The sequence below is a fragment of the Pleurodeles waltl genome, chromosome 7 (genome assembly GCF_031143425.1).
Source record: "Pleurodeles waltl isolate 20211129_DDA chromosome 7, aPleWal1.hap1.20221129, whole genome shotgun sequence".
Lineage (NCBI taxonomy): Eukaryota > Metazoa > Chordata > Amphibia > Caudata > Salamandridae > Pleurodeles > Pleurodeles waltl.
Genome location: NC_090446.1, coordinates 984708066 through 984730387, shown reverse-complemented (window position 1 = coordinate 984730387; position 22322 = coordinate 984708066). Strand labels below are relative to the sequence as shown.

The 22322-nt window shown below is 44.8% G+C and overlaps 1 protein-coding gene and 1 long non-coding RNA gene across 3 annotated transcripts in view; one reads left to right on the top strand and one right to left on the bottom strand.

Moving 5' to 3' along the window:
* Positions 1-14393, bottom strand: part of LOC138245841 (uncharacterized) — a 51483-nt gene extending 37090 nt beyond the window's left edge. Inside the window, exon 1 of the long non-coding RNA XR_011194175.1 lies at positions 14256-14393. This is a non-coding gene — a long non-coding RNA (uncharacterized lncRNA). The remainder of the gene's footprint in view (positions 1-14255) is intronic.
* Positions 14369-22322, top strand: part of RPL38 (ribosomal protein L38) — an 11569-nt gene continuing 3615 nt past the window's right edge. Inside the window, exons 1-3 of one of the 2 annotated variants that reach the window (XM_069199803.1) lie at positions 14369-14480; positions 14697-14725; positions 15873-15933. In XM_069199803.1, the coding sequence (XP_069055904.1) occupies positions 14723-14725; positions 15873-15933 (64 nt within the window). In that variant the 5' untranslated portion in view covers positions 14369-14480; positions 14697-14722. The other variant, XM_069199804.1, reaches the window with a different exon arrangement.

Sequence of the window (22322 nt, the reverse complement as noted above, 5' to 3'; positions counted from 1 at the left end):
GATCCCTAATGTACTCACCAAAGAAGGTGTGCCAGATCATCGTGGCCTGCTGTATGCTTCACAACCTGGCTTTGCGCCGCCAGGTGCCTTTTCTGCAGGAGGATGGTCCAGATGGTGGTGTTGTAGCAGCTGTGGAGCCTGTGGAGAGTGAAGAAGAGGACGACATAGACAACAGGAACACAGTAATAGAGCAATACTTTCAGTGACACACAGGTAAGAGTACACACCGGCATATTACATTTACTTAAATACTCCTACCTCTCTACTGTCTGACTTTTTCCCCCAGTGTATAGTAACTGTGTTGTGACTTTCCCTTCCGTTTTCATAGCTGTGGGCCCCACTGCGTGACATCTGCTTTGTTTCCCCATGGACTACAGCTGTGTGACAGCGGTTTGTTGGCATCACAATGTGAATAACAATTTTTTGCACTGTCATGTCTAATACATTTGTTAAAATCACAGACAGACTCCAGATTGTTTATGTGCAATAAGTGTGTTTATTCAAGTGCTCTAATTTGGATGGGTGGTTGCAAATCGGTGAGGGGTGATGGTGGAGGATTGTCCATGGCAGAGTCCAGACTATCAGGTTCACAGGTGCATTGTCCAAATGCCTGTGGGAAGTGGAGCAGGGGCAGTTTAAGGTTGGACAGGGTGACAATGTGGGACAGTGGGATGACAATCAGGGCGGTCTCCTTTGCTGGCGGGGTCTTGACATGTTACTCTGTCTTCTTCCTGGATCTCAGGGCCCGCTTGCGGGGTGGTTCTCCTTCTGCAGAGGGTGGGGTTCTGGTGGCCTGTTGGTCTTCTGTCGGGGCCTCCTGTCCACTAGCGCCGGCGGAGGTGGTAGACAGTTCTTGGTCCATGCTAGTGTCAGGGGCCCTTTGAGGTGCCACAGTGGTCCGCAATGTGGAGATTAACTCATTCAGGGCCACTACGATGGTACCCATGGCGGTACTGATGTTTCTCAGTTCCTCCCTGAACCCCATATACTGTTGTTCCTGCAGAAGCTGGATTTCCTGAAACCTGCCCAGGACCGTCGCCATCGTCTCCTGGGAGCGGTGGTATGCTCCCATGATGGAGGAGAGGGCCTCGTGGAGAGTGGGTTCCCTTGGCCTGTCCCCCCCTATCGCACAGCTGCCCTCCCAGTTCCCCTGTTTCCTTGGACCTCTGTCCCCTGGACTGTGTGCCCACTACCACTGCCCCCAGGTCCCTGTTGTTGTTGGGGTGGTGGGTTAGCCTGGGTTCCCTGTAGTGGTGGACACACTGCTGATTGACATGTCCTGGGGACAGAGGTATGGGCCCGCTGGGTGGGTGCTGTGCTGGTGTTCCCAGAGGGGGGAAGGTCTGCTGTGGCCTGTGCCTGTCTGAGGGGAACCGACTGTCCCGAGGTCCCCGATGGACCGGGCTGGTCATCTAGATCCAGGGAGACAGAGCTGCTGTCATCACTGTGGGCCTCTTCTGGGGGTGGAGGGGACATTTGTGGACCCTCCTGTGCGGTGACCTGGCGTTCGGGTCCTGCAGGGGTATAAAAGTATGGTTATTGCTCCTGTGTGTGCCAATGGCATGCAATGGGTGGATGCCGGTGTACCCCAGTGCTGGCATTCCTTTGTGGGGGCTGTTGTGACGGTATTTTGGGGGGGGGGTGGTGATGGGTATGTGCATTGGGCATGCCTTGGTGATGGGTGTCCATGCTTTGGGGCCGCATGCAGGGCTAAGTTTTGGGATGGGTGGGTTGTGATGGTGAGACATTTGCAAGGGATAGTTGTGATGGGGGTAAGGGTGAGGGTGGGGGTATGAGTTGGCATGCAGGTGGGGTGGGGGGGATGAAGTAGTGAAGATGAGACTTACCAGAGTCTATTCCTCCACCGACTCCTGCGAGGCCCTCAGGATGCAGGATGTTCAAGACTTGCTCCTTCCATGTTGTAAAATCTGGGGGAGGAGGTGGGGGTCCGCCGCCAGTCCGCTGTACCGCGATGTTGTGCCTTGAGACCATGGAACGCACCTTCCCCCGTAGGTCGTTCCACCGCTTCCTGATGTCGTCCCTATTTCTTGGGTGCTGTCCCACAGCTTTGACCCTGTCGACTATTCTGCTCCATAGCTCGATCTTCCTGGCAATGGTGGTGTGCTGCACCTGTGTCCCGAACAGCTGGGGCTCTACTCGTACGATTTCCTCCACCATGACCCTGAGTTCAGCATCTGAGAACCTGGGGTGTCTTTGAGGTGCCATGGGGTGGTGTGGATGATGTGTGGGGTGGAGTGTGTAGTGATAGGTGGGGTGCTATTTAGTGGTGTGTTGTGTGAGGTGCGTGGAAGTTCTGTGGGTATTGGTATTGTGTGCCTGTGGATGCTTGGTAGTTGACTGTGGTGTCTCTCTCTCGCCTTCTCTCAGAATTTCTGGTCGTAGGGGTTTGTGGGTAAAGTGGGTGTGTGTTTTATATTGTATTGGGTGTGTGGGAGTGGTGTGTGTATGTGTATCAGGTGTGTGTATTTCGAATAGTCCAATGTGGTTGTGTTTTGTACGAGTATGTGTATTTCGACCGCGGATCGTGGGTCGTGATAGTGTGGGCGTATTTCTGTTGGCGTGACGGTGCAGGTTTGGTCATCGCCAGTTTATCGCTGACCTTTGGTGTGGCGGACTTTTGTGGATGTCGGTATTTTGGCGGTTTGCCTGTTGTGGGTCAGAATGACCGTGGCGGTTTACCGCGACCGCGGCGGTGTTATGGCGGTCTTCTATCTGGCGGTAAGCGGCTTTTTCCGCCAAGGTTGGAATGACCGCCAAAGTGTGTCCTGTTATCTGTGACACTTTGCTCAGGTGGTGTCTCTACTTGAAACACCCTCTCCAAAAACTCAACAGCAGTCAAAGAATCACTAGACTTAACAAATGCAAAATACAACCACTTAGAAAAGAAGTCCACTGCTGAAGTCAAATACTTATTCTCCTGTTTTAAAATATTAAATGGTCCCACAAAATCTATGCCCACCTTTTCTCATGAGCAATTTGGCCACTCCACTGCATACAAAGGAGTAGTACCAATCCCCCAATGTTTATCAGAGCACAAACATTCTGCACACTTATCACTGTAAGATCTGACTTATCCATCAATTTCAGGCCATCAATAATGTCGCTTGATTTGCTTGGCAGTGGCAGTCATGCCCAGGTGTACCTGAGCAACCAAACTAATTATTTTGCCATGTAAACCAATGAGAGGAACAAACAAATCCTGTCTTAAAGCAATACCATTCACTACTGACAATTCAGCAGCCATTCTTTCAAAAGATTTCAATTCCACTTCCAGACTTCTGTCACATGACCATACAGATAGGAGATACTCCTTAACCTTTCTTAAACACTCATCGCTGGAGAAACAATCCTCCCACTCTTCTGGAGTAAATCCAAAATGCTCCGTAGCATCCACAACAGTCATGACACATTATTACTCCTCCCAAAACTCTGATTCTAATTCACTGTCTTCCAATCTTGAGGGCAATCATGAAAGGCAATCCACCCTGATGTTCTTTCCTCCCGGTACAAATTTAATATCAAAATTAAACTCCTGCAATCATGACAAAAGTCTAATCAACCTGAAAGAGGACTTATTTGAGCAACTATCCCCCTAATATGTAAGTTAAGAGCTTGTGGTCCATGATTAAATCAAACCTTGTTCCCTAAACATACATTTTGAACTTTTCTGAAGCCCAAGAACATGCCAGTACTTCATGTTCAATAGTGCTGTAGTGCAATAGTGCTGTAGTGCAGAAATAAGTTCTCTAGATGTGAAGGCAATAGTTTGTTCCTTTCCGTCCACAATTTGACTAAGAACTGCACCCAGTCCCATAGAGCTTGCATCCACCGTAATTACACTTTTCAATCCATGCACAAAAGGTTTAATGGTGGGAATATCAACAATTAACTCTTTGACTCTCCCAAAGACCTTCTGTTCAACTTCCGACCACACAAACTTAACATTATTTTTTTTGCTAGTGCTCTTAACGGTTGAACAACAAGAGCATAGCCTTATAAGAATCTGGCATAGCACTCACTCAACCCCAGAAACACCCTTAAAGACTCCTTATCTTTCGGTATTTGAGCATCAGTAACGGCCTTCACAAGTGAGGTTTTGTGTTTGATACCTAAAGAAGCAATACTGTGGCCCTCATTACAACATTGGTGGTAACTACAGCCTACCGCCATGGCGACAGCCTCCAACATACCGCCGCCGTGGCTACCAGCCATCTACGCATATCATGACCGCCGACGGTATACCGCCAGACTGCTGGCGGAACACTGCCGACGGTCATGGCGGCGGACGGCAGTAAGGCGGCGCTGCTGACAGCAGCACCATCCTGCCAGCAAAAACACCGCCGACCGTATCATGACCAATGATCCGGCCTGGTGGTGTTTTGCTGGAGGATGCTGCTGCTGAGAGCACCGTTGCAGACCGTCTCAAGCCGGAGGACCCCATGCAAGCAGGTAAATCGTGTTCTCCAACAGGAGAGGGAGGTGGTGGGTGTTGTGTGTATGTGTTGGAATATGTGCATGCGGGTGTGAGTTGCGTTGAATGCATGCATGAATGAGTGATTGAGAGTGTTGTGTGTTGTGAATGCATGTGTGTGACAAGGTATGTTGGTGTGTGTTGCGGTGTGTGGGTATGTATGTGTGCATGCATGGGTGGTGGTGGGTATGTGTGTGTGCATGTGTGTATATGGGTGCGCATGCAGATGTGTATATGTGCGGGAGCAGGAGAAGGATGGGGAGGGCTTTGGGGAGGAGGATGGGGGAGACCGCTGTCAGTGCCAGGGAAAGGGTTCCATGGCACTGATAGTGCCTACCGCCATGGTTTTCAATGTGGTAAGTTGGGCATGAAAACTATGGCGGTAGGCCGGGTCATAATCCAGAGAGTGGGATTGTGACTGCCGCCGGGCTGGAGACCAAAGTCTCCAGCCCAGCGGCTGTTACCACCCTGGCGGGCGGTGTGTTAAATTGGCGGTCTTTGATGGCGGTTACCGCCAGGGACAAAACCCCATTTTTTTTACCGCCGGCCTGTTGGCAGTATTAATGCCGCTTTAACACCGACCGCCAGGGTTGTAATGAGGGCCTATGCCCGAGGTAATCTACCTGAATGGTAAGAAAATTACTTTTCTTTATTCAGTTACACCATGTTTCTCCAACTTGCTGAACACAAGACTCAAACGTTCTTGATGCTCCTCCAAACTTTCAGAATAAATAAGTATATCATCTTCAAAAGCCTGTTAACTGCTCTCATCACCAAACAACTCATCCATAAAACATTTAATTACAATGGCGGCAGATACCAATCCAAATGGCATCCGCAGGAACATAAATGTTTGAAAGGGTTTTATAGACATTGTTAGAGGTTGACTCTTTAGCCAAAGGTATTTGATATAGGCAGAATGTAAGTCAATAGCAGAAACATACCTATTATTGTGCAAATATGCCAACAAATTGTGTATCCTGAGGAGAGGGTGGCAATATTATGATTGAGTTCTCTGAGATAACAGCAGCCAAAACCCACTGTGAAAAAGCAACAGGTGTTATAAAACCCTGTTCACACATTTTCTCCAATAACATCCTAAGATTTTCTTTGAGTGATAAAGGTACATGTCTCACTTTTTGTATAACATGCATGCATTGCAGTTAAGTTTAATTTTATGCTCAAATTCCTTAAACAATCCCACTTTTTCTTTGAAAACTGTCTCAAATGTAGACAGTAATTGTTGTAAAGGTTGTAGGGACTCAACCCCATAGACAGACTGTGGGGGTGATTCTAACTTCGGCGGGCGGCGGAGGCCGCCCGCCGAAGTTCCCCCACCAAAATACCGCTCCACGGTCGAAAGACCGATGAGGGTATTTTGGGATTTGCCCTGGGCTGGCGGGCGGCCGCCAAAAGGCCGCCCACCAGCCCAGGGCAAATCAGCCTTCCCACGAGGACGCCGGCTCAGAATTGAGCCGGCGTAGTGGGAAGGTGCGACGGGTGCAGTGGCACCCGTCGCGTATTTCAGTGTCTGCATAGCAGACACTGAAATACTTTGTGGGGCCCTCTTATGGGGGCCCCTGCAGTGCCCATGCCATTGGCATGGGCACTGCAGGGGCCCCCAGGGGCCCCGCGGCACCCCCTACCGTCATCCTGTTCCTGGCGGGAGTCCCGCCAGGAACAGGATGGCGGTAGGGGGTGTCAGAATCCCCATGGCGGCGGAGCGCGCTCCGCCGCCATGGAGGATTCTGCTGGGCAGCGGGAAACCGGCGGGAAACCGGCGGGAGACCGCCGGTTTCCCGAATCTGACCGCGGCCGAACCGCCACGGTCAGAATGCCCTGCGGGGCACCGCCGGTCTGTCGGCTGTGCTCCCGCCGACCCTGGCCCCGGCGGTCTCTGACCGCCGGGGTCAGAATGACCCCCTGTGTCTGTTCAACAAACAAAAAAGGAAAATCACTGAAAAAAACAAGCTCTTCATCCCAGCTCTCAAACTTAGCTTGGTCACGCCAGTCAATTAAATCTCTCCCCTTTTCTACAACATATATCTTAGTAGTAACCTCCCTGACTTTGAATTTAAGAATGTCAGAAAATAAGCCATTATGATATCATAACCCCCAAAGACTTTCGGGTTGACATCTGTTTGTCTCAACAATTGTTCAGACCAATACTTTTCATAAGTAACATCAAAGAATATTGTGATGAGAGAGCCCGAACTGACTATAATCTCAAGATTTACATTCCCAATCATAACTTCACATAATGGACCTTTATACTTTCTCAGAGAAGACTCCAAGACGTTCACATCAACTGTCAATAATACGTTGTTAATATCCTTGCACAACTAAGCTTCTTCCTGATTGACTCTTGGTTTAGTTTTGTTAGCGCTACACACGGCCTGAAAAGTACCCATTTCTTTCAAATTACCACACTTTTCCCAATAGCTGGACACAAAACATTATTCCCGAAATGGAATATAGAACCATATCTTTAGCACTTTCTTTCAGTAGCCTTTTCAGTACTCTTCTTGACCGTACTCTTGTACACAACAGAAGATGCATCAACATCCTCATTATCAGCTACAACAGATAAATGTGCCTGCGCATGGCCCTTAAGATCCTGTGACAAAATCTTTGAACAACTAAGTGGTTGCTCAATATTACTAGCAATATCCATCACTTCATTAAGAGTAGAATTTTTGGAAGTTAAAATACGATCTTAAATCTTCTTGATGAAATAGTTGAATATAAATATCCAAATTAGCAGCAAACTCGCATTTGGCTGGTAGCATTCTCAACACTGCCAAATAATCCTTTATAGATTCTTTCAACGTGTTTCCTTTTTTTTTTATTAGGCTGTTCCAGCATAACGGACGGTTCATCAGTATGTTGTTTGCTCATGCAAGCCACTGCTTCTGTATAAACATTCCATGTATCACCACAGCAGGTGCTACAGCGGGCGGCAAATTATCAAACTCTTGTTGACCGGTATCACCCAAATGGTTGAAAAGTAAAGCTACACGATGAATCAGATTGTACATGGTAGCGTCAATAGCACTATACCGTGATCTAAAACTCTCAACCATTTTCTCCATGTCATGGATGGTTTCACCGGAATTTGCAGGAATGGTGGAGGTTGCACTACATTGTTGGAGGTTGCCATTAAGAATATACATCAAATTAATAAAACAAATAATATCACAAAAAATAATTACAAGAAAAGTAAAACACATACTAGTGGCAGAAGCAGTGCTGTATAATATGTGCTGTATCACAGTGATAAATGCCACCAGCAGATAAGCAGATGAGAAGGCAAACAGGTGTATCTATCACCGTGGAAACTTTAAACAGTGGAGGCTCGTCCTAAATATTCTAGAAAATACGATTGGTGTGCCTGTCAGCGTGGCAACAGGCAACGAGTAAGATAAATACCATAAAATGGCAGTCAAAGTGCAGGATGTAGAGCGTGTTGTCTACTTTTCTAAAGGAGATGGAGCTTGCATCACCAGCGCAGTGAAGGAAGAGTGCTACGTGACACGCAATGATGAAAGAACGAGAATGAGAATAAAAGAATTTCTAGCTAACGCGTCAAGAATTTTAGATTCTATTAAGGACACGGAGGCGAGGATTATTTTTTCTCTTTTTTTTGTGATAAACAGCAGCCAATAAATAATAAGTAAACTTTGAACTACATCTCCCATGAACCTATGCTGTCCAATCACGGGCCACTCCTGACTCCATATATAGCTCCAACACTATAGTCCTTCCTCTTTCTTTGCTATAACAGGAATAACAAAAGTCAATGTAAAGAACTTGCAGAACAACCGCTCTAGCCATCTAATCCAGAACTCTGATGGCCTCGCCTGTCCCTTATTTTCTGGAGACGTCCTTGAATGCAGGCACTTGGATTCTCCATAAACGCTCTCTCTAGATCCTTCAAGATGCAGAGACAATCATCCCTGAGGAAAACAAAAACAAAACTAATATCCAACTCTTAAAGGGCTGGGCAACTCAACAACAAAATAATTTAATTGTACATAATAAATACATTTTATGTTTAAAATTAAACAAGGGTGGGATAATCCTCGCCTCCATGTCCTTGATAGAATCTAAAATTCTTGAAGCGTTAGTTAGAAAACTTTTAATTCTATGTCAGGACCGGAGGCTTCGGATTATGCTAGTTTAAAGGTTATTCACCACCCTTGACACCACATTTACTATTGGTTTATGGTAAAATACTTTAAAAGTAGAATCACTGGACCAGTCAGCTGCGCTCATGATATCTTCCAATCTCACTCCTGTTGAAAACGCCTTAGAAGCCATGGCTCCTCTGACAGAATGAGCACCAAAAATAGAGGTATCAATACCTGCTTCGTTAATAACCAATGAACCCAACGAGCCAAAGTTGCTGCTGAAACTGGTCTAAAAGGTTTTTGTAACGCAATGAGCAACTGACCAGAGACCTCACGTCTAAATTCTCTTGTAACATCTTCATAAACTTTTATGCATTGTAACACACATAATTTCCTGTCAATAGGAAAAGAAGGATAAGAAATACACCTTGACAATGTTTTTGTAAGCCTTGAAATGGTAAAGGAAACTCCAGAAGGAGTAAATACTCTGCCTGCTAAGTCCAGAGCTTTGACATCCGAAATACTTCTGCACGAAAGTAGGCATAGTAACATAGTAAGTTTAGCTGAAAACTGCTTCCAGGAAAGGTCATTACATGGCCAGGTTTTAAGAAAAAGTAGGACCACATTAACATCCTATAAAGAGCAATACCTAGTTGAGGAGGCTTAACCATACTAATGCCCCTGAGAAGTTTGCACACTAATGGGTGTTCACCCACCGGTTTACCTTAAATATGAGGATGACCCGCCGATAGAGCCGAACAGCCATTGTGAATCGTTCGATAGGCCAAACCTTGCGTGGCCAGATCCGATAAAAAATTGACTATGACATGAATCTCGATCCCACAGGATCCATATTCCTTTCACTGCACCAACATAGCCACTTTCTCCAGGCTTGCTCATATCTCTGATGAGTGGTGGGGGCCCAGGATTGCGATAGGAAAAACAATGTTGAGTCCGAAACTCCAGGCACTTGCCAACATCTCAGGAAAGTCTCCATGCCATCAGAAACAGTTGGCCCTGCATGATCGGAGGATGAACTCTGCCTGAAGAGTCTAAGAGAAGACCCTCTCTCCGGAATGGTCACTGGGAAATCGCATGACAGCATCATTGCCAAAGGGAGCCTAGGCTGAGTTCTCCAAAAGGGAGTCACCAAGATCATCTTCGCCGATTGACGAACTATTTGAACCATCACCCTCGGAATCATGGCAAACGGCGGGAATCCATACAAAAGTCCCTGATGCCAAGGTTGAAGGAATCCCTGCTGCAAGGGGATCTGGTCCCCAACTGTAATGGACCGGGAGAGGATTGTTCAGCCGGGAGGCAAACAAGTCAATTTGACAAGACCCCCACTGTTTCTGAAGTGCTTGGAAGACTCCCAGAGCGAGCTTCCATTCACTGAAATCTTGGAGGAAGCAAGAGTTCTAATCTGCTGTTGTACTGGACCGACCCAGGATATACTCGCCTATCACCGAAATCTGATGATCCAGGAAATAGTGCCAGATATCCTGTGCTATCTCTGCCGAAAGGCGAGATCTGGTCCCTCAGAGGCAATTGATATATCGGACCGCTGACACATTGTCCATCCTGAGGAGAATACAACAATGTGGTTTGCAGGGAAAGAGCGACTGAATCACAAAGCAGGCGCCAAAAGCTCCAGACAATTGATGGCAATTTAATTCCCCTGGGAACCAATAGCCGCCCGTCTGAATCGGTCCACACTGCGCTCCCGAGCCCCAACGCCCGGCATCCGACTCTATCACTAAGTCCTCAGCTGATGTGAAAATCGCCCGCCCATTCCATGCATCCATGTGAGCGAGCCACCAAGAAATCTCGTTCTTGGCCTCCTCTGAAATCCGAATCATTTCCGAATATTAAAAGCCCTTTTGGAGATGTAAAATTTTCAATCTCTGAAGTGCCCTGTAATGTAGAGGCCCTGGAAAAATGGCCTGGATCAAGGACGCCAGAAGTCCCACTAGACGTGCCAACATCTTCAATGATATGGTTGGAGAGTCAAGGGCTCTCCTCAACTCTTTCTTGATCATTACTCGTATGGCTAAGGGAAGTAAAAGCAAGTCTTTGACTGAATCTATTTGAAAACCTAAGAATTTGATATTCTGAAATGGCACCAAGCATGATTTCTCTGCATTGATGATGAACCCAAGGTTCTGAAGTAATTGAATCATCCAGTTGAGGTAACGCCTGACTGTGTCTTTCTCTAGTGCCATAATAAGGATGTCGTTGAGGTAAACAATAAGTCTCACCCCTCTTTCTCTCAGATGTTGAACTACTGCACGCAGGATCTTGGTGAAACACCACGGCTCTGATGACAGGCCAAAGGGGAGTGCAGTAAATTCGAACCAGTGGGAACCCCATTGAAACTGAAGGAAACGTTGATGTGGTGCGAAAACTGGCACCGAAAGATATGCATCTTTTAGGTCTACTCTTACCAGCCAATCACAACTTTGGAATAAACCTCTGAGGAGATGAATGCCCTCCATCTTGAATTGGCGATAAACCATCCAAGAGTAAAACTGTTTGTGGTTCAAAACCAGTCAGGAGCCACCTCCTTTCTTTTGAACCAGAAAAATTGTGCTCATAAACGCAGGAGGGTGCAGAGGAGATTCTATTACTGCTCCTTTCTGTTTCAGAGCAGTGAGCTCTTTGTCTATGAAAGATCGCTCTTTGAGGGAAAAATGGAGAGGGGGGAGCTTTTTGGACCGGAAGTGCATAAAACTCCAGGCGTAAGCCCTAAACCGTCTGTAACACCCAAGGGTCTTGGGTGATCTCTTGCCAAGCTAGAGGAAAAAGCTGAATTCTTCCCCCCAAAGTCACTTCTGAAAAATTAATAATCCTTACCTGATGTACTAGACTCTTGTCCCGAACTGCCACCACAGGAGCCTCTGGGGTTCCTTCCACAACCTCTGTACTGGTAGCGGTAGGAATTGGAGGAAGCTTATTGTCCTCCTCTGCCTCTCTGCTGTGCAATCCTGGAGGTCTGAAAACCTCGGCCAAACGCTCAACCCCTGAAACGCCCGGCCCGCCCAAAAAAGAGCATTATTGAAGACTTTTTTAATGGATGTCTGGGCCTTATCTAGGGCAGTGAGCGGTCCTGATACATCAAGAAGTTTATCTTGGCAGCGGCGCCAAGTGCGGTCCAAACATTTCTTGGGGACTTTTGCGTATTTTTTTAAGAAATGTCATCATGCTTGGACCCAATTCTGGGGTATCCGCCACTTTACCAGTCAAGGATGGCCAGGGGCATTCTGATCGCAAGGTGTTGCGAATGTCTTTTTCGAAACTTTTTCTTAGCCCATCCTGAACATAGTGAGCGACTTTGGCAGAGGGGATCTATTCCTGGGACCTAGGATGTATAATGTCTCCTGGGGCAAACAAGAGGTTACGCCTGCTAGGAAGTGTCCCTTCAGAAACGTGGTGGGATTTGTGCTTTTTCTTTTGCAGAGGGGAGGAATCTTGCGAGTCGTCAGACTCCGGGTTAAGAGTACCTGCGCCTCTTCTTGAGGCTGAGTGAGCAATGGGAAGTGAATTGTGGAGTCACAAAGGGAAAACCCTTCATATTCATGGTCTCTCAACACAGATGCTGCCATTTGCCCCAAAATATCGGATGAAGATGCTCCCCCTGAATGTTTTCTAGGCAACCCTGATACGTCTACTGATTGTGAGCAAGTCATCCGGCTGCTTTCACCTAAAAATTATCTCCTGCCAAAATTGGTCAGCGATTGAGTGAGAGGCTTCAAGCCTTTTATTAAGGCCCAATTCACTGAGTCTTGCACATGGTGGTCCAGTGCTTCCACTAATCTCTCCTCCATCTGGTATTCCACAGGCACCTCTTGCAATTCTTGAAATTGCTCTTCTTGATTTGCGTTGTACGCCATTATTATTAGAAGGAATGGATGAGTTCACAAAAGGGGGAGAGGGGAGAACCCTGTGGCAGGTATAAAGTAATCACAAACTGCCAGTAGTAGAACTGCCTGGCCAGCACTTAATATTAGATAGGGGAAGGAGCACCTACACACACAACAAAGAATTCAATAAAATGTCCCCTGGGCATAGCCCTTAAACGCTTATTGCAGCCCCGTCGGGCGTTCTCTGAGGCCACACTTTTATGCTGCGTTATGCGCACGCAAAGAGTTGATCGGAAAGCAGAGAATCCGAAGTGCCTCTTTGCGTATGCAGGTGCGGCATAATAGAAAGAGGACCGCGTCCTCTATAAGTAAATATTAAGTGGAAAACTCCACCGGCCTCACTTCCGCTCCCCGCTGGTTCCGGTGTAGGGCTCAAACGCTGTCCCTGAACACACCATATGCAATCACACACCAGGATACACATTGCGTGTCTAAAATTACCATAAACTTCAAAGCAGAAATGATCAAAGACATAAACACTTATCTGGCTGCTGCAGCAGTAAGGAAAGAGGAAGAACTATAGTGTTGGAGCTATATATGGAGTCAGGAGTGGCCCGTGATTGGACAGCATAGATTCATGGGAGATGTAGTTCAAAGTTTACTTGTTGTTTATTGGCGGCTGTTTGTCAGTAAAGATAAGAGAAAGCATAATCCAAAACCTCCAGTCCTGACATAGATTCAGCAGTGCCAGAGCCCAAACCAGCTGCGAAATACCTGTAGGAGCATTCTTCAAAGCACTCAACTGCCACTACTTCCACAATGAAACTGCTGTTACTTCCCCAACGTATCCAAAATAAAATAGTCCACACGGACAAATGTGACTGTCTCATGCATGAATTAAGAGGCGGTACTGCAAATAAATCAATCCGCCAAATTGTAATCCAAATTAGCCACATAAAAACAAAATGATCCAACATTAATTCCAGAAAAGTCTTCTGTTGGTGGGTCCTTAGGTTAACCTGCCCTTGTTGCCAAATTTGTTACATATTTGCAGAAATAATCACTAGAAACCAAGAGTTATGGACGATAACTTGAGAGTTATTCTTCAGAAGGACCAAGGACCTGTATCCATTCAGCCGTTCCCCAAAATGCCCCTCCCCTGTGAAAACGTTCCATGTAACACTGTTATCTATTATGACACATACGTTTTACGGCATAAATTTACAACCATCTTCAGTGAGAAAGTAATCTGCGGTTTAGTAGTGGGATAACAAACACCCATCGTATATTAGTCTCATTCATCCGAAAGGCTAGAGTGACCATACGTCCCCGATTTCCCCACGCAGTCCCGGTTATCAGAGAACTGTCCCGGTGTCCTAACGCTTTTGTTAATTTTAAATAAATGTCCCTGTTTTTGAGACAAAGGTCAGGTCAACCTGCGAACGCGTTTAATTTCAAATAAGTGTCCCTGTTTTTGGGACAAAGGTCAGGTGAACCTGCGTATCATAAGTGAAAGGTATGCTCTCCATTCACATGCATCCCTAGTCTTAAATTATTGAAAGAGTAATGTATTGGATTCTGCTCGTCCGCTGTCTGCTCCTGCGTGTTTTTTTCTTTTCAAAATATTGTCACCCCACGAAAGGCTATAAAACGACTACAGCTAAACTGTTAAAAAAAACAAGGTAGATAACTATACTTGCTATATTTACTCCGCTTTAAAAGTTACTAAAAGTTATGCTACAAAAATGTTCTTAATGTGAGTTTATAAACCTTGTCATCGAAAGAATGGAGTTCCTGCAGTAAATAACGCGCACATCAATCTTTACAGGCAGAATTAACCGTCATCGTACTACTGCATCTTCGACCACTAATCGCGTTTCTGTTACGCATTGCATTTGTCCCTCTACAGCAACCGTAGCGTGTTGCATTTCGTTGGTTTAAGGCACCGGAAGCGGAAGTGCCGACCTTTTCCTCTCTGGGTTGCTGGCAGGCTCGGTGAGTGTTCTCGTGTCGCTGTGAATGATCGTCTTCCATCCTTTGCGTGGGGGCCCCTCACTTCCCCGGGGTCGGTGATGAGAATCTTGTCGTGGAGTCCGGGAGCCATTGCTGCCAGTATGGAGCGGCGGAAGGGGATGTTTGCGTGTATCAAATGGAACCGAGTCTTTAGCCCTCACTGACTCCATGTTTTCTGTTTCTCTTCTTTTCCTGTAGGTTCCGGTCAGCACTAATCTCCAGCTATGGTGAGTATCCCTGCGCTTTCCGCTAACGGAGTGTTAAATGTTGTAAAGGTTGATGTGTTTTGGTGCATCTTCTTAAGGGATGCGGTGTGTGTTGGATTCGCTTTCTGTGCGCTACTAAATGTAGCGTAGTTTACCATAGGATGTGTATTTAGGGGTAGCTCTTTCTGAGACGATTTCTTTTACTGGGCTTGTGACCGGTTGTGTTTTCGACTGTTTTTTGTAATTTATTATGAAGGTGTGAGGCCACGTGAAGATTTGTGTTCGCTTTTTCCAGTGAAAAAGCTAACTATCTGTGTTTACCTTGTATTGTGGCTATGTAATATCACTTATGTTGCTCTTTTATTATCGGGGACGTTAAAACTAGGCAGCACTTAAGGATCAAATTGTGTGCCAAGAAAAACAAACCGTGCGACATAACGCGGCACAAACCGGCACTCTTTTATTTTTGTCATTTGGCCAAAAGCTGACTGCTTTATGGGCAATGCTGCAAATCGTAAGCACCCATTTAACATAAGAACAAAACAATCTACTTGGAGGTGATCCATTCACCTCCTACGAATGGTTTGGTACTACTGAACCATCTTTCGACCTTTTCATGTATTTTCTCAAGACGTAATTGTCCATGTTTCATTGAAATATTCATATAATGTGGCAATTCTATAACTGCAGTAAAATCAGCATCATTACGAATTCAGTGGGCGTGTTTATAATGTAAACCTTTCATGGAAAATGCCGTTTGAAGGTGTTTGTGTCAGGATGGGTTTATTAGCATAACGGCGTGTTATGGTGTGATGTCAACTGGAAGTGGGGGTCTACTCTTTCAAATAGCGCGTATGGCAAATGCACTTGATCTAACACACTGATATGCTCAATTGACGCGTATAACGTTTTGAGCTTTTAAAGTATGTATCTTGAACGTTTAGATTTGTCTATTTCCAAAGTAAAATTCACTCGTTTTAAAACTCCTGTAAATGGTAAAGTCCAATTGATTTATTAAAGTGTTTAGTGTGGTGTTCCTTGAGATCGAACGTTAATTGGCGGAATATACCCGTGAGCCTTGATTTCAGTTATTTTAAAGTATGTACCTTTGCATGAAAAGTTGACGTTCGTTCAAGAAGGAAGCTCAATAATTTCCTCTACCTTTCAGCCTCGCAAAATCGAAGAGATCAAAGACTTCCTGCTGACAGCCAGGAGAAAAGATGCAAAATGTAAGTATGCCAATTTAGAGCAAGCAAGTTCTAATAGCGTCCTTCTAAACGCTGCCAATAAAATTAAAACGTGTAATGGCTGGTATCCTTGCTGTGGAAAGGGAGTCGTGTTTGCATTGGCACTATTTCATGGTCTGTTAGAAAAATAAGTAGGACTTAATAATTGGCTAGCAGGTTGTGTGGTATGCTGAATAGCCCGGTGTGGAAAGGAAAGACCCTTTCCTGCATATTAACTGTCTTAAACACTACTCCTAATCACCACGACTATCATTTTCACGTGCTCAGCACTTTTCTTTACGTGTCCTAGGACTACATTCATGTATGTGTGGAATACAAACCTAGTGAAGTTGCAGGACACGTCACAGTCAAAGATGTCAATATAATCAAGTGATAGCTGCGTTTTGAGAGTGGCAGTGGACTGTTAGTGATGTATAATTAGTTACCAAAGTAACCAATGAGGTCAGCTTTTCAGCCAGATAGGTTGTGATGGCTTTGTATTTTTGCAGCTGGTTTTGAAGATGATACAGGGTGGCAGTAGGAACCAGTGAAGTTCTATCAGAGTGGGGGTGATGTGGTCATTAGGTTTTTCCTACAGCACGCATGCACGGTCAGTGAAAGCAATTGGGGGTACGGGGCTTAAATAACATTGGAGCCTCCCATTACTTGCCATTGGATGGCTTCCACTTCACTCCTGTTTTCTTACCTAATACTCGTCAGTCATCCTGCTTCCTGCTTGCAGCTCACCACCTCATGTAGTTTTCTCTGGGTTTCTGCCTATACCATGACCCAGCACAGCTTCCTGTTTGCAGCCAGTGTCCTTCCACTGGCCGTGTGCTGTTCCAGTTACTTATTTTTTTTTTCCTGGGGTGCATGACACTGTACAATCTCTCCCCAAAATTGACACTTGTTTAATGTTCCTCTGCATTCGTTCATCATTCTTTACAATCTGTTAAATCCAGGTACCTTACAATTATTTGCAAAGTCAATAGGCTTCTATTGCAAAATCTGTTCGTTTTGTCTCTGCCTGTTGCACAAGCTGGTGCGCAACATGGCTTTAGGTTAAAAAGGCAGGGTGCTAAGGTGGCCAACACTTACTGCATCCTAGGGGTTAGGTGCTTTTTTTTCTCCTCCCTCTCTCCTTTTCTCTCCATTTAGGCTGTCTAAAACATTGACAAGACCAATAGATTTTGCAGAAGGTTAACGCTATTGACTTTGCCAGCACTGGTTTCTCTTTAGGCACTTAATGAGATGTGTGGTGAGTGTTTCACTTGGGTAAGTGGGTGAAGGAAGAGTAGTTTAGGAGTCCATGGATCAAGGTGTTTGTACCATCCAGATATGAGTGCAAGGGGTTCAGCAGAATGTTTAAAGGTTGTGTTTTTTTTGTGTTTCTTTTGTGTTGGCATATAAAGGTGCATGTTGACAATGTCTTTGGAGTCCAAGGGAGCTAACGTGTTTGGCTTGCTCCTACATGTTTTAGTTGGCGAGTGGGTGTTTGCATGGTTTTCCATAAATTACCTTTTTTGTCTGGTATGAAGTTTACAATATGAACAAAGAGTTGAGCTTTAGATTGTCAATGTAGGTAACAAACGCCTACTGAGAATAAGACTATATTCATAGATCAGTTAACCCATACCAACAAAAAAAATGCCAGACTGAATTAAATGTTTAGCCTACTTTTTGAGCCTGGCATAATTGGACAAGCACCACTGCACTCTGTGTTGGCTTATCAAGCATCAGTTAATGAGATGTGCAACAAGCAGTGGCTAAACCTGGTAATAGAAATTGCTACCACCCTTGTGGTGTCGGTCCAGCTCCCATCAGTGGGTGTCGCTCCAGTGCTTAGAAAAGAAAGGTTGACAGTTGAGGAATGAATACCTCTTATGCCTGTCCGATTATCACAAACCAGAATTCTGTTTAGTTGACTATGAATGCTTTGTACTGAGCTTAAGATGAGGACATCACATGAGGTGTAGCAGTGTCCATTAATTGCTTTTATTTAGTAAGCATGCTGCACTAAGCAGTGCATTGTCTACTTTATGAGCTACCAGGTTTAACCTCAAATTGAGTGTTGCCTAGTGAGCACTCAAAATGTTTTTTTTTTTTTTTTTTTTTTTAACCGCTTTAGCGTTTGTTCATGTTGACCTCTTTGTGCTACTGAGTGGGCAATAGCTTTGAGTGTATTGTTTTTGAACCAAGTAGCTCCTTGAAGCAATCTTACTATGATTGCCATTTTCTTCCTCTGAGAAATCGAGTGAGCATGGCTCTTAAAAGATTGGGGGGGGGGGGGGGCGGTGTCGTGGGGCAGATGTCAGATACTTACTAGTCGGACACAGAAGCAGTGGCATTTGTGAAAGTTATTCCACAGAAATCAATGAAGTGCTTTTTGTCCACATCTATTTTATTTGTATCTTGCTTACGATACCATAAGGCTAATCTGCAACATTTGAGATTAAGTCTTTAGTTAAAGGAACGTTTCCCAATGTTTTTAAGAACTTATAGCAATCCGTCTTGGGTTTTCTGTGCTGTTGAGTGTTGAAACCGCTCATATAGATATGTAAGGGACAAGTGTTTTTTTTGTTTTTTTTTTTCTACTGAGCTGTGGAGATTATATTTTTATTACTTGAATTTGACTGATTACTTTGAAACGGTTAGGGTATTTTGACCTGTTTGCTACTGTCGGTAGGAGAGGCGGCTGGGGACAGTTGGCTGGACACATTTTTGAATGAAAGTATGGGGTTATCTTCTACTTTCACCACAGAGCTGAGTTTGAGAGTCAGGCTGTAAACAAACTTTGGAAGTTAAGGCAGAAACTAGAGTGTGGAAGGTGGCAGGCGGAGGAAGGGGGTGGGTCCCTTCTCCCCCCCCCCCCCCCCCCCCCCCCCCCCCCCCCCCTTCCTGGCTGTGGTGGTCCCCCGATTCATGCGCTTCAAAATATTACCTGCACAGAACCGCAGTTGATTACGTTCCTGACTGTTAACCCTCAGTTTCATGAGGCAATATATCCTCGGGGTAAAGCACCTTACAAAATTTCAGAAATATATTGTCCCAAGTAAAGGGCCAGTTTGATGATTGAGTTGTTTATTGGTCAGCAAAATGTAAGTGTTTACAAAATGTAAGCTGTGGTACAAAAAACCTCAATGAAGCCTCTGTAAATGGAGCATCACAGAAGTACAAATAAACAAGCATTTGTAATGCAATGGGTCTTGTTTTTTGTTTGAGTTAGAGCTATTGGTGTTATTCGTAACTGGACTTTACTTGCCAAATAAATGGGTCAACCCTGCCGCATAACTTGTAATCAGTAAATACACACGCGGCAAGTGGGACTAAAAGTATGCATGCAGTGGTAGGCCTCCCACAAAGCGCATGGAGAGAGCGTTGAAGCTCATTCAGTTACTGGCATTTCTGCCCACGCTGTCCACATGGACTGTCAATTTCTGATAGCAGTCTTACTGAAGTGCACTGAGCAACTGCCTTCAGAGGTGCCCGAGCTACCATGAGACAGTAATGACATTCAAGCACAAGACATCAACCCACATTTGAACTGTCACACGAAGGGAAAATGTTTTTGAAATCATGTCGTTCTGTTGTGCTGGCATCTAATTTGACCAGACAAAAAAGGGTTACTGAAGAATGAGTTAATGGTATACTCTAATTATTGTAACCGCTTGTAACATGCTTCCTATTAGATGCATCAAATTAAATCATTGCAAACGTGCCTGCTTCTAGCAAAAAAAAAAACATTCATATTGCTCTCTTCCAGCCTAATTGATCGTTCCATGTACTGTTCATCGTATACATAAAGGCACAGTCAAATGCTACATGAATAGGCAGGTGTAGAAAAGTAGACTACAACAAAATTCAAATTAGGTTGGTTCTTTAATGAAAAGCACATCCCATCCAAGAGTACATACAGACAGCCTCTCCATCAACTGCCAGTCTCCCATAGTCTCACAATGAGGAAAGTTTCCACATGCTACATGCTAAATGCCCTTAGTTGTACATTAACAATACCGTTCACAGAGGAAAACCATCATAGGCTAATACAACTTTACCACAGCAGGAAACCTAAAAATAAATTACAAAAAGCTGGTTAACCTGAATATCATTGTTCCATTGCATAAACTCTACCAATAGGTTAACACATTCTGCCCTTTATGAGATGTTGCCCACACTCTATATTTTGCTACAGGTCCATACTACGCTATACTAAGGTACGGGATGAGCAAGCCCATTTCAGGGACTTAACCCGCAAAAAAAAAACAGCACAATGTTTGTATTTCGCAGACAACGTTTTGGATTTTAATGCTGCGTGCAGCTGCCCTGTTGCCTCCGGGTTGATTCTTATCCAAAAAGAATGTGACGCGGGGGGGGGGGGGGGGGGGGGGGGGGGGGGAGAATCCCAGAGGGTGTATGTAGTCTTAAAATCAAGTACAAACACTGATTTATAAGAGAAAAATCTAGTTAACGGTCAAATCGTTTTAGCCTAAATGTTGACATGTGCATATACTGTATTGAGAGGGTGGGTGCAGTTGAAATGTGTGGAGCTGCAACTTTTACAGTGTGCTGTTCCACTTTACATATAAATAGATTACTTCCCTCTAAATAGAGTATGACTGCAGGCAGTCATGCTGCGTGTTGAAGGCAGCAGAGATAATTGGGTAGAATTGCTAGTGAGTGGTCTTTACCTAAAATCTATTCTCAACATATAAACTATTTTCTGTTCTCCTTACTGTTTTCCTGTTTGTTTTCAGACCTATTTTTCATAGTAAATACAGAATGTTTCGGGGGCGCTATTTTCTAAATCATAGAAATCAATGAGCTACTGTAAATGCATTTTTGGTTTCAGAGAAAGTGTCAGACTTCCTGTTTGTCTTGTGCAGCTCTGTTAATGGCTATGTATTTACCTCACCCAACCCCTGCACTCTGCCTTGCGCAGCCACTCACCTCTGAAGTGTGACTGGCCACGAGCTGAAAGGGCCCATTGAAGTCTGCAGCATGGACCGGCATTTTGCTGCCAGCCTTGTTTTATGTCAACATTGACTGTGGGTGAAGCGGTGGATAATCGTCAGGGTAGGGAAACTGCCTCAATTTTAGTTGTAAAAAAACAAATGTTTGCACTCTGTTTTTGGCTCTTTCTCTGGTTTCACAATGTGAAGTAAGTGGTAGTCATGCAGAGCAAACCAGTACCACCGAATGAGATCGCGCTGCATGAAACTTCAAAGTGCTTTTGCCGCCATGAGCACAATAGAGACAAAATAATCATTTTCAATGCAACAGGTCTCGCATATGCTCGAGTTAGAGCTATTAGCGTTGGTAAACTACTAATTGACTTTTCTTGCCACACAAATAAAAAAAAAAGTGCGATTGCGCTATGTAAAGCCCAGCGCGATCTCACTGCGTGCAAAATAAACAGATAATAGTCTGGATACCATGCTGAAAACATCGAGCCTCTTATGTTTTCAATAGTTGACCAGTGCTGTGTGGGTGGGCTAAACACCGGAAAAGGTATTAGGTATGCATGCCTTTCACAAATGAAAACAAGCAGATTTTAAAAAAGCAAGTCCACGAACCAATGAAAGTGACTGACTTGACTTGGGCGTGGTTGGAAGCCCAAAGAGATTACTACTGGGGACAGAGCGCTTTGCGCTCGCCCCTAAAAAGGCGTTTGCTCCCAGTAAAGTATATCAGCAATCATGTAATTATCAATATAATGGGGTCGGTCCCCAAGGCGTGGTAAGAAAGCCTCAAGGTGTAATGACCGTTAAGCATTTACAAATGACATAAAGGGATTTTTTTTTTACGGTAAGCCCATGAACGAGTGAAAGTGATGGGCATAAAGTGGGCGTGGTTAAAAGCCCACAATACTAACAGGTCAGAAGTGCTTGTACAATTTGCCTAAAAACATAAGTTCTAAGGGGGCAGCAAAATAAAAATGGAAATAGACTGCACCCTGGTAGTGTTCAGAAAAGCTCTGACTCACCCCAAAAATAGTTCATATACATTAATTTTGTATACTAACTGCAAAATCGTGTTATGATCAGAAATGTTACACACACTACAAATTAGGAACATTTTTATTAAGCGTCATATTACCTTGGCACCAACCCATTACGTGAATATTCATTCTGTCCACTCTATGCTAATGACCTCCTGAGATGGTGGAACAAAGTAGATAACTAAACAGCAGCAAACTTCTATGAAAGAATAGGGTACAGTGAGCTAACAGAAGAACTATGAAATTATTTTCAATTTTGTGTCCAAGCTAGGAAGATTGCTTACAAACAATGCCAGTGGAAATAAATGACTGTGCTTAACCTCTTAAGTGCGGGCGTCGGCCACTGGCTGACGCCCACACACCCTCCCTGGATTTTTTTTTTTTTAAAACACCC